The 13,690-nt window shown below is 33.6% G+C and overlaps 1 protein-coding gene across 1 annotated transcript; it reads left to right on the forward strand.

Moving 5' to 3' along the window:
• Positions 1 to 11,670: 11,670 nt before the first annotated feature.
• Positions 11,671 to 13,304, forward strand: LOC111371513 (transcription factor MYB113-like). Its single transcript, XM_022993550.1, has 3 exons — positions 11,671 to 11,791; positions 12,012 to 12,141; positions 12,911 to 13,304. The coding sequence occupies exons 1-3, from the start codon at positions 11,671 to 11,673 to the stop codon at positions 13,302 to 13,304; spliced, it is 645 nt and encodes a 214-aa protein (XP_022849318.1).
• The last annotated feature ends 386 nt before the right edge of the window (positions 13,305 to 13,690 follow it).

Raw genomic sequence — 13,690 nt, forward strand, 5'->3', positions numbered from 1 at the left:
ATTGTATATAAATATTGTTATACTCCGTTTAACGTAAATTATTCATTTTAATTCAGTAGCTTTTTATATCCTAAGTATCAGTGCCGTGAACAACTTACTTAGCCCCTGTTTGATTTTCATTCTTCTAAAAATTCACTTTTCCAAAATTTATTTTCAACCACACATTTTTTAATAAAATAATATTACACACAAATCCAGAACTTTTCTTTAATTTTTAACGACACATTCTCTATCAATCTATTATTCAAAATATATTATTTTTCCTAAAATGGGAATCAAACAAGGGCTTAGTATAAAAAGTAGGTGAAAATTATTAGCTCATGTGCTTATTAGATAATGAATAGTAGAAAATGAATTTAAAGAAAAATACTTTTCATATAAGATAACAAAGTATATTCTTGGAGTTTATCAGTTTCTGCTGGTTAGGTGACAATTGAATTTATGAAATTGGATTCCTACTGGGTACATTATTACTAGAATTGCTTATATCCAAAATGTTTTTTTGCACGTTGACTTTAATCCAAATGCCTTGCGGGTATGCCCATAAGGGTAGAAAAATTGCGCAACATTTAGCTTGACAAATTTGGCCAAGTTGAGGATTAAAGACATAATCAAAAGAAAATGGTGACGATTTAGATTTATGCAATTGTTTCCCTATTTGTGTGTGTGTGTATATATATAATTTTATTTTTTTTGAATTTTAAATGGCATCAACGTCGGAAATTGTAAAGGAAGTTTTTTACTGATTAGCGACGAATTCAATCCGTTGATAATTAGCGATGAACATGTTGTCACAGTATATCATCGTCGAATAAATTCGTTGGTAATTACCGAAGAAAATATTGTTGTTAAATTGTTGGTAATTAGCGATAGATTTCTTTATTCGTAGGTAAAATTACCGACGGGCAATTCATCGTCAGATTTACCGACGAAAATTTTGTTTTGCTAAAGCGTATTAGCAACAGAAATCAAAGCTTTAGCGACAGAAATTTTCGTCTCTGACGCCGGGTTTTTTTTGTAGTGAAATTAGTGCCAACCCTCCCTGTGTCTTATCAGGAAAAGTGCTCACCGAATGATTACAATTGACGTGACATGGATTAGAAGTTAGAACGAAGAAAACATTAATGGACCACTGGAAAACGGGACAAAATAAATATAGAACGTGGCTTGGGTTCCAAAATTGATACAACGACAAGAGACTTGATATCTCTAGATCTCCTTTTAGTAACCATTCATTTTTGTGACCACCATAGTGGACTGCATCTAGCAACAAGATTAATATCTTCTTTAAAATTTGAACAAATTTGGGTTCTACCTCGACAAGGGTGAATATTCTCACTAAACTAGATCTTCTTTTTGTATCCAAAATTACTAGGGTACAAATAACCAAGATTCATCACTCAATCTCAAATCTAAACCTTCAAACTCTTAGAATTTTGATAAGCGTTTTGATTACTACAAAACGAGACCATACTAACACCTCTTATACTTGGATACTTCGTAAATCAGAGATTACATTACTTCTATTTTTAATAATTTTCCAATTAACTATGGCTTTAATCCGACAAAGACGGACTTTGAACCACCCCTTTTGTTGTCTGAATTCATGAATAATGTCAAAGGATTTTGCTAAATGTATATCGATATTGAAATCCCGATGTACAACCCTCTTCACAAGAGGGTGCCAACGAATTTTTTATTGGGTGTTGATCCACTCTGGTGAGAGGTTGTATGTTATTAGTTATAAAAATAACAAAATCCAATGCCAAAAGAAACATTGAATTCCAGATACAAATTTAGTAATTATTGGATGCGACGTTAGTACAGTCCAAACATTCATAATTGCCATATGATAACATTTAGACATACTTTTTATTACTAGTCAATTCATGTCCTTTCAAATAACCTTTTTTATTTTACTTACTGTATATTTTGGAGATTACAAAAATGAAGTTACCAAATTGCATTTTCGATTAAGGACTTCCGAATAACATTATTGTTCAAAAAAACTTTGTACATAATTATACTTAAGTATGTAAAAGTATATCTAGTTAAACATATTTATGCCTGTATAAACGAGGTTTTTTCTTTGTAATTATAGTCAATCCTTTTTTTGAGTAATGAAACTAACTCTTTATATTTTAAAATTGAAATAAAGTGTGAACTTGACATTTCAAATTTATTCTTTACTATACCATGGAAGGAGAGAAAATGTTGAGTCGTTATTTATGAGAAAATTAAAGATAATAAATATATAGAGGCTTATTAAATTTGTACATAAACTCTCACTCTTTTATTTTAATTTTTATATAATAAAAAACATTGCTAGAGATGTTCTAATTTTCATTCTCATTTTCTTTTTCAAATGGCAACTTTTTGTATTAGGAGATTGTGGTTCTCACCATCTTTAAAATCCAACATTCTTGTTATTTCTTTATTTTGAAAAGCAAAAACATGGAGTAGCTATTTATGATACTATGCAATTTGTATGACCAGATGTCCATAAAATATGCATGACATTAGCTGCATCAATGTGATCTTTTATTTTGATTGGAGGAGAAATTACCACACATCTAGCATTCCCTCGTGCTTGGCGCCAATAAGATCTTTTTTCTTTCTTTCTTTTATTTTTTGGAGAGAAAAAAGAAGACTATGCCTTCACCATATGAATATTAAGTAATAATAGCATGGCACTTCAAATTTAATATGCAAAATTTTTGTCCTTTTTTTTTTTTTCCCAAAAGATTCGATTATGTATTGAGAGAGTAGTAAAAGATATAAGGTATTTCCAATTTCTCTTATCTATCGGGAGTCTAATTTAGCGTCACAAACTTTTTTATTTTGGAGCTTACCGTTTACTGGGAGTTCTGGTTATCAGTTTATATGGTTCTAATGAACCATCATTAAATTTAGAAATATCAGCCAATCAGTCCTTTCTTGTACCTGTGGAAATAATATTCTATATTGGATTTTTTACTGCTTTTGCCATCAAATTTTCGATTATATCCCTACATACATGATTACAAGATACCCATAGAGAAGCGCATTATAGTACTTGTAAGTTTCTAGCTGGAATCTTATTTAAAATGGGAGTGTATGGATTACATGTAATAAAATAATATTCTACAAAATCAAGTTTATCATTTATTAATATTTCTTAAAAATATCATTATTTTTAATGTATACGTATTACATAAACATATCATTATTTTCAAAGTCATATATTATTGGATAATAATATAAACTTAGATTGATAAATTACTATTATAACTAAGCAAAGAACTTGTGCTTCTTTGGTTAAAAAGATGAATTAATTATTTGTTGACTTTTTGTAGAAAATGATTGGAGTAACCGATGAACCACGTCAAGTCCTTCTTCAGGGCCCAAAAGAAAGTGCAAAAAATCATTTTATTAACTGTTTGCATGATTATGCTCTGTGGAGACTGAACAAATAAATTTGTTTTATTTAAATTCATGCCTTTACATTGAAGTAATGTTAAAAAAAAAAATTTACCTCAAAAAGTTAGTCTATTAGACAGAGCAAACTAATTCCTTTATAAATCCAAAACCATATCCATAATGTGAGATTTTTATTTCATACATTTTTAACAATTTTCTATTAAACGAAGTAAATATCATCATGACATACATCATCAAGGCCATCCTCAATAGTACCTCTTGCCCTCTTGCTTCAACTAAAAAAAAACCATATATATATGCACTGTAAAATTCTACCCAATCTCCGCCACGCTAAACCTGCATTATTGTTAAAAGTTTTATCATCTCTAGAGTTCACCATCATGAAATATTCGGCCATTACAGTTAACTGTGATCAACACCTTTCATTCAAATCATAAACATACATGTAGAAATTCATGTTATACATTCACATGACTAAATGTGGGGAATAAATTTGGTACAACTTATTGAGTCTTGAGGTATAATAAATAATTAACCCCTCGTAAATACATGATAATTTATCACGTTTAATTGATATGGTACTTTAATTCACATTTTGTTATAAAAAAATCTTGACATGCGCATTGTTTTTGTAAATGGGTGGCAAGGACGAAGTAAATTCAAAATCTTTGATTGTTGTCTTACAATATTGAACCACCATTTCAAAATAATTTCAAAAAGCATTTAAATTAGTTGTCAAAATTATTTCAAAGTCTTCCAATCTTATCAATTTATTTTTTTTCAATGTGCTTATGGTGTAACTATTAGTTGGCAAGTTGGTTGTGAATTAATTGATTTAACATTGTCCGGATCCAAGAGACTGATTGGTAGGTCCAAATCCAGTCAAATAATAATTGTTTTTTGGTAAACGTGGTAGCCAACTACGTCAACTTGTAGTTACGAAGGACATCATTTTCCCAGAATCCGTGGGCAATTTGCATTTAAAAACTTAGCGGATTTTCAAGATATTTTTTAAATATTAGATGATCTCCATTATAAAGAGTCAATTTAAAATCATACTCTAAAAAACTCCTTAAATTAATATTTTAATTTAAAGAGTGGGTTTGGAGGAACCAAATTTACTCTCTATAATTAAATGCATTTAAAATGTATCAATTTTCAATCTTTTCTTTATATATACATGGTTGAGTTTTATGCAAAAAGTCTACATAAATTTAATGCATGTTTGAGAATTGTTGATACAAATTATAAATATATAACAATGAGTGGTGGATAAATGAGTTTAGATAAAAATAATTTGACATAATATAAATAAATATAAAATAGATGCCAAACAACATTTAAAAAATTGAAAATTTAAGGTGAATTTTCAAGAGGAAATAAATTGTGACCTCTAAGAATAACTTTAATGTATTCCACATATTCTATCTAAGTTAAATGCAAGTTAAAAGATTTTCTATCTACATAACTTTGATGTCCAAACCATACACATCTATGAGTCAATAATACTGTTTTTAGTGTCTTTTATTTGATGTAATTAAAAAAGAAAAATCATAGATAATTCTGCTCAAAAAATTTATAAAATTTGTTGAGTTGGCACGTCTAACACAATTTTTATATAGAAGAGCCGTAGACAATGTCTATTTTAATTTTATTATTTATTATTTATTTATTTATTTTTAAGATTGTTCTTTTTTTTTAATAAGACGAAATCTTTTTAGCGATCCATTGTAGTATTAGTGATTCTCTAATGCATCAGTGTAACTAAATGAAAGAAAAGAACAACAATAGTCAATAGCTAGTCCAACTTCTAATCACAATGACAATCGTGACTTTCAATCGGATAAAAAATCTCATGAATCATAAAGACATAAAAATGTTATATATTATATTCAATACGGGTATTACTCAAATCATATTAAACTCTACCATTTATGTCCCGAGAAGTGATATTTTGAAAATATTTCACATGAATAATACACTTCACCTAAAATATGACCTTTGAGGTTGATCAAAGAGTAACATGTCATTTTTTTTACTCATAAACAATACTCAACCTATTTATTCAAGCAATAGTGAGACTGATACAGAGATGTGAACCGCTCCTCCCATTGAATCAAACGAAAATATTGATATGTATAAGCACCTAACAGTTGGAGGTGTAAACTGCAATCCGAATAACTACTATAAATTCTAAGTGTTTAGTGAACAAATTATAATTTTGTGTTGACTATTCAATGTCTCTTGTATGAGCTTTCTTTGTTTTTTAGAGAGATAAAGTTCAGCGTTCGTATAATTTTTGTCTGTCGTTCTGTTAGGACCTTCCTCTTCCTGCTCACGCTGATTCCCGGGCTCAGTTAACCATTAAAATCGAGTTTCAACATCAAACTGGAAGAACCCATACCGCCGGCTACTCTTCTTCCTATGGTTGCTTTCTTCTCTTGCTTAATTGATTCAATCCACACACTTAGGATGGATACCACTCAGGTAAGGTTCACAAAGACTCAAGCAATTTGGGTGGAGAAGAAATCACGAAGGAGATGAAGGCAGAAGAACTCGGCAGTTTCTCACGAGACACAAGATTCAAGGATTAAATTTATGACTTTTCTTAATGTTTAAACTTTTAGATGATATGATTTAACTTGGTATCAGATGTAAAGATTCTATTGCATAAAGGCCAAACATGTGTAAGAACTTTGGTAGGAGAAAAAATTGGTCTACAAGGATTCTAACTCGAAAAATGCTGTGTCTCGGCTAAGCTGGCCGTGGTCTTGTTTATCGAAGTGGATGGCAGACAGTGTTGGGGGTGCTGGAGCAGATGGTGATAGTGAGTGAGGCATGTTTGGATGCCCTCGTGCAATGGAGAAATTTAAGCTAAATACGAATACTGTTGTTAGTTCGATAGAGGGAATTATTGGCATTGAGGCAATCATTTGTGATGATTGGGAATTGCAAGTAGTGCTTTATTTATTTATTTATTATTATTATTATTTTTATGATGGGAAAACTCGCAGCCGCTATCATTCGGGTACGCACTGGGTAAACCCTCGGATTGACGCAACAGCCTGCAAATCATGCCAGCTAGGTAAACTACACTAGGCAAACCCTGTGCGATAGGCTCGACCGAGAAAGTAGTGCTAATGTTGCTAAGGTTATTGATGGTTTGTACTTTGTAGTGTTTGGATGTTTTCTCCCCAGAAGTTGACACATGTACTATCTTTGTAATCTGGATTGAGCATATATGTACAGACTATTGATATAAGATGTTACCAAATGTCCTTGCACCATCAAATTGCTAAACTTTTGGAGATTTCTAGTTGATTGCCACTTTTGTTGAAACCCTTTTTTTTTTTTCTTTTTTTGTAGCATTGTATGTATTAAGATCAGTTCATGTTATAGTTATTTTAATTGTTTGTAATGTGTTAAACATCATTGTGTAATCTGTCATCAGGTAAGGTAGTAGTTAGTAGAAAGTTGGTGACCAGAAGTATGGTGGAAGTCTTTTAAAAAATATATGTAATGCAGCCGATTTTTTAGTACGTGGAATAATTAATCTTTTCCTCTTCAGAAAAATCTATATTTCTCTTTCTCTTTGGGTCGTAAAATCATCAATGGTATCAGAGACTTGGTAATCTTAGAGGAGAAGCAAAGCAGAAAGACAGGAAAGAGAGAAAACAAGTAAGGTAACCTCCACCACAACTTTAACCATATCAGCTGTGTATTTTCAAAGGTAAAAGAGGATGGCTTCTCATTACCTTCAGTTTTCACAGAAGAAAGCTATGACTTCTGGACTGCTAAAATGACGGATTACTTGATAGCCTATGATTTGTGGAAAATCACAGAAACTGGAACTAAACCTCCTCGACTCAAGGCAAATCCCAACATAGCTCAAGCAACATAGTGAGGAAGTTGCAAAGAAATTTAAGGCTCTTTCCTGCATTCAGTCAGTCGTTTTTGATGCAATTTTTACCAGGATTACATGTGAAACTTCAAGGAAGCCTGGGACAAATTGCAAGAAGAATTCAGGATGAGTGCTAGGATAAGACAAATACAGGTCTTGAATTTGAGGAGGGAGTATAAGGGCTTGAAGATGAAGGAGGCAGAATAAGTTAAAGAATTTTCTGACCGGCTGATGAAAGTTGTGAACAAAATAAGATTGTTGAGGGATGATTTACCTAACAGAAGGATTGTGGAAAAGGTCCTGATAAGCTTGCTAGAAAAATTTGAGGCAAAGATCATCACTTGAGGATTTAAGGAACCTATCTACCATATCTCTATCTGAACTTGTGAATGCCTAGCCTTGTTTGTTAAGGGAAAATACAAAGCCCAAACAAGATTTGATGTGAAGAAGATTGGACCTAAAATAAAGAAGTATGAAAGCAGCAAGGCTGCTGATAAAAACACCACATATCTACCATGTCCTCATTGCAAAAAGACTAGTCATTCACCTAAATGGTGCTGGTATAGACCAGGTGTCTAATGTAGGAATTGCAAGCAATTTGGACATGTGCAAAAACCATAATGGAAAGCAGAACCAGCAGCAAACACAAGTGGCAGAGGATCAATTGCAACATCAAGAGTAGCATCTCTTTACTGCCATCAATTTTAAGGCCTGCATCAGTGCTAAAACATGGTTACTAGACAGTGGTTGTACACACCATATAGCTTCTAATTCCAGTATCTTTGTTGGATTAAAAGGTTCATACAAATCAAAGGTGAAAGTAGGCAATGGAGACTATGTGAAAGTGGAGGGAATTGGAGTGATTGTTGTACAAACTCCTACAGGTATTAAGTATATCTCTGATGTTCTTTATGTACCAGACATTGATCGAAACATAGTAAGTGTAGGCCAATTAATTGAGAAGCACTACACATTGATATTTAAAGATAGTGGTTGCACCATTTTTTATCTTAGTGGAAAGGAGTTAATGTCAGTTGAGATGAGGTAAAGAAGTTTTCCATTAGAATGGAAGAATATGACATCTCATGCATTCACCAGTAGTGAAGTTGAGTCTTCACTTTGGAACAAACATTTTGGACATGTTAATTATACCTCACTCAAGCAATTAAACCAACTGGAATTGGTTGAAAACTTGCCTAACAAATGTGTGAAAGCTGTGTTAGTGAGGGATGCCAACTTGGAAAGCAAACCAGAATGTCTTTCCCTAAAAATCAATCAAGGAGAGCATCAATTAAACTGAAATTGGTCCACTCAAATGTGTGTGGTCCAATGAGAACACAAATTCCAAAGGCAGCCGGTATTTTGTACTTTTCATTGATGATTTAACAAGGATGTGTTCGTGTTTTTTCTGAAAATGAAATCTGAGGTTGCTCATTTATTTCAGAGGCTCAAGAAGCATGTGGAAAATGAAAGTGATTGCAGGATAAAAGCCATAAAAACTGATAATGGAACTGAGTACAGGTGTGACCAGTTTGACAAATTCTGCAATGATGTGAAAATCAAACATCAATTAACCATTCCATATTCTCCTCAGCAAAATGGGGAGTGTGAAAGGAAAAATAGAACCGTGATGGAAATGGCAAGATGCCTAATGCTTGAAAAGAAAGTTCTACATAAATTCTGGACAGAAGCTGTGAATACAACTGTGTACTTGTTCAACAGATTGCCAACAAAGGCTTTAAAGATATTAACTCCTTTTGAAGCTTGGAATGGAGTTAAACCGAATGTCACACATTTGAAGGTATTTGGGAGCATCTGCTACACCCATGTACCTAATATCAAGAGGGATAAACTAAGTCCTAAGGCAGAACTTGGAGTCTGGGTTGGTTAATGTGATAATGCCAAAGGTTATAGAGTCTATAATCGACACACTAGGAAGGTGATGTCCAGCAGGGATATCAAGGTTGATGAAAACTCTTCATGAAACTGGGAAGAAAACTTCATGGATAAACCTCAAACTCCAAGGTTGGTAGATCAAGGAAATGAAGATGTCATTAACAATGAAGTTGAATCAAATGAACCTGAACCAGATGATGACTCAGATTCAAAAAATGAGGTGCTGAAAACTAGACCTCTTGCTGATATATATGCTAGGTGCAATGCAACCGAATTGGAATATTTAAAGTTCAATGAAGCAATGAATTCACTTGCTTGGATGGCTACAATGAAGGATGAGATAGGGATGATTGAGAAGAATAGAACTTGGGTGTTGGTTGACAGACCAAAGCACAAGAATGTAATAGGAGTTAAATGGGTGTTTAAGACCAAACTAAATTCTAACGGTTCAATCAACAAACTCAAAGCAAGGCTGGTTGGGAAGGTTATGTACAACAATATGGTGTTGATTATACTGATACATTTGCTCCTGTTGTAAGGTATGAAACAATCAGACTTCTGTTGGCAATTGCTGCATAAAGAGGCTAGAACATTCATCATTTAGACGTCAAATCTGCCTTTTTAAATGGTTGGCTAAATGAGGAGATTTATGTTGAACAACCAAATGGTTTTCTTGTTGCTGGAGAAGAAGATAAAGTGTATTTATTGAAAGAGGCCTTGAATGGTTTGAGGCAGGCTCCAAGAGCGTGGTACAACTGAATAGATGAACATCTAAGTTGCCACGGTTTTGTCAAAAGTTTTAACGAACAAACACTCTATATAAAGCAAATGGAGGAAGATGCTATTGTCATTTCATTATATGTTGACGATCTGTTAGTAATTGGAACAATCAGAACTCAATTGACAGTTTGAAAAATGAAATGAATGAGGCATTTAAGAAAGCTCTGATACCAGATGTTAGGACCTTCCTCTTCCTGCTCACGCTGATTCCCGGGCTCAGTTAACCATTAAAACCGAGTTTCAACATCAAACTGGAAGAACCCATACCGCCGGCTACTCTTCTTCCTATGGTTGCTTTCTTCTCTTGCTTAATTGATTCAATCCACACACTTAGGATGGATACCACTCAGGTAAGGTTCACAAAGACTCAAGCAGTTTGGGTGGAGAAGAAATCACGAAGGAGATGAAGGCATAAGACACGGCTGGACACGGCAGTTTCTTCTTCCTCACGGCTTCAATTTTGGACGGTTCCAACAAAGGCAAAGGCACCAATATATATAGTAAGTCAAGTGGCCAACATAAGGTAAGTCGGGATATGGTAAGTAGGCTCGACTAGGGTTAACTTCCAATGGGAGAAATCAACAAGCCACAAAGAATATTAGCCGTCCAATAGGTAAGGCAACGTTTGGTCGGTTCATCCATTATTCGATGTTGAATTATCGTTCAGTCATTTATGTCGACTGATAAAATTGGTTCTCATCATCGCCCGGGGGTCGTTTGACAACATAATGTCTAACACGTTCTTTTCATCTTTCTATTTTAGTGAAAATCTACTTATTTTGTTAAAGCAAATACATACTATGCTAAACTTCATGGGATTGGCTGACTGTGTCGAGAAACCTCAGTCTCAGTGCTAATGCACAGAGTGACTGCAATCTTCGACCGCACCTATGGCAACTACTATAGAAAAATACTAACCATGACAATTTTGATCATGCTCTTCTAGAATAGAATGCGCACAAACACTTGTGTGTAACTACTTTATAAGTAAATAAGTTTCCCTTCTCCTTCGCAAGGACAAGGTTAAAATTCAAGATATGCACTTTGAAGACCAACATCTGTTTAGCAACAATTCATGCAGCTTTTCCAGTGTTTCTTCTTTATTGCCTTATCACCGTTAAAACTCATGAACAATGATTCAAGAATAGTGTTTCTCACTAAATAGTAACTTCTCAGTAATAACCCATTTGGCTAAAAACAAAAATACTCTGTACTACCCATTAACTTCAAAGCAACTATATCTCTTAGAAAAAAGCAGTGTAAATAAATTTAGTCTTTTTTATTTTTTTGTGAAGAAAATTTATCCACGTTTAATGACACCTGTGGAGGAATCTTCAACTAAGCTACGGTATACACAGTTTCCAGCCGTTAAACTGGGGGTTATATTTGAATCTCCAAGCTCCACGTGTGATACTGACATCTGTTGAGGCCTTTTTCCAACTGTGATAAATTTTCTTTTGTTAAATTTTGTGGATGTGGTTACCAAAAATGCACGTTATATATATATATATATGGAAATCTCGTACTCTGGAATAGATACAAAAAATCCCCTCTATATATAGATATATTGCTATAGAAACGCATAATTGAAACAGCTTTTTGAAATTTTATATTCCGTAAACTTACAAGTACTTATTTTTATTGAAGAATTTATACAATATATCATGCACAGTATGGCGAGTACTCCAGTTGAAGTAAGAAAAGGTTCATGGACTGAAGAAGAAGATAACCTTCTCAGGAAATGCATTGACAAGTATGGTGAAGGAAAATGGCATCAGGTTCCTCTCAGAGCAGGTAAATATTTCCTTGGCATAAAATGATGTTGGGAGATGCGATTGGATCGGAATTTTTTCAACCAAATAATATAAAAAAAGAAAGAAAGAAACTTCTCCCCTCTCTTCTTGACACCTCATTTGCATGTAAACCATTATGTAACTTAATTATGTACAAGTAACATTATTTGAGATAAAATTATTGAGACTTCTTTTTGAAGATTTATGTTTGGTGTTTCTAGGGTTGAACAGATGCAGGAAAAGCTGTAGGCTGAGGTGGTTAAACTATCTGAGTCCAAATATCAAAAGAGGTGACTTTACACCAGATGAAGATGATCTCATTATAAGGCTTCATAACCTGTTAGGCAACAGGCAAGTTCAAGAACACAATTTCAGCATACAATCATTATGTTCGTTGTTTGTCAGGTCGATAATTTTGTTCCGGTTACTGCTATATGAGCAATGCAAGCGAGAAGAGTCAGGGGCGGACCTGTGTAGGGACCAGCGGGGTCGGCCGCCCCCACTCGACTGTCGAATTTTCAGATTTTCTCCCACTTTTTTTTGGTTTTCAGATTTTTTTCTCAAGTTTTTTTGGGTTTTCAGATTTTTTCCTGAGGTTTTTTTTCTTTCGCCCCCACTGAACTTTCGCCCTGGGTCCGCCACTGAGAAGAGTGGCATGAAGCTTAAGGTTTAGGAAGTCTTTCAGTAAACTAAGCTAGGTTTTTATTCATCCAAAAATGGGAATAATATTTCAATGGCTTTATTACTTCCGTAATACCTTATTAGAAAACTATTATGGTGTTGGTTCGGAACCCTAAAAATAAAAAAAAAAAGAAAGAAAAAGGAGGGAGAGCATATGCTTGAGTTCCAACAAGCCTATGCAAAACATATTTGATTGTATTTAAAAAAAATTTGTTCAAAAGTATGTTTTGTTAGTAATTTACAAAACTTTGAAACCTATGTTTCTTAAAATAAGTAGCTTAAAAGTACTTTTTTTTATTTTTTAAGCATAACCAAACATGAATTAAGAAAGAAAACAAATATCAAACATAATGTGTACTGTAGTGTTCAATCTTGTTAAACCAATCCTAAAAGTTGTAGCTTGACTTTTAATGGCCTATGCCTCTCCATGTTGATGCAGATGGTCACTGATTTCCGGTAGACTTCCCGGAAGAACAGCCAACGACGTGAAAAACCATTGGAACACCCATGTGCAGAAGAAGGTATCGGCTCAAGAAGAGGCTACGAGGAAAGCCCAGAAAACCACCAAAACCATAATCTTGAAACCTCGACCTCGTACCTTCAAAAGAATTGCACCTTTTTCGTCGAGAGAAAATATAACTTTCGAACCAAATATTTCAGTAACGGACCAAAATTTAGACATTCCATCTCCATCATCGTCAAAACCAGTAGATGATGAATGCTCCCGATGGTGGAGCAACTTGCTTGATTCTGTCAAAATTGATGGAGAACCTGAGCCAGGATCCGATGCAATATCTCTTGACAAGGACATCTGGGAACTTTTTGAGTTCTGAAAACAATATATAATGCGGTAGAATCCGTTTTTGACGTTTCCATTTTGCTGTGTCTATTAGTCTATTACTTTCAAGAAATAGGACAATAAATTATTTGAAAGACATAGACACATGGATTTAATTAGTATGTTTGGTAGGTATGATTTGGAATATGTCCCGAAACCTTTTTTGTTTTTTTTTCCCTTTTTTTCCATTGCAATAAGACTTGTTATTTCTAATTCATTCTATGAATTTGCAACAATTCAGCTTTTAGTATATGAGCTTTAATTACCCCCATCAAAGTCACAATATATCAGACACACACACATGCATTTTATATCTGTGTGTTAATTTTAATTGTAATCATGCTAAAAATCAAGAATCACCATATAATAAATTAATAAAAC

The sequence above is a fragment of the Olea europaea genome, chromosome 2 (genome assembly GCF_002742605.1).
Source record: "Olea europaea var. sylvestris chromosome 2, O_europaea_v1, whole genome shotgun sequence".
NCBI lineage: Eukaryota > Viridiplantae > Streptophyta > Magnoliopsida > Lamiales > Oleaceae > Olea > Olea europaea.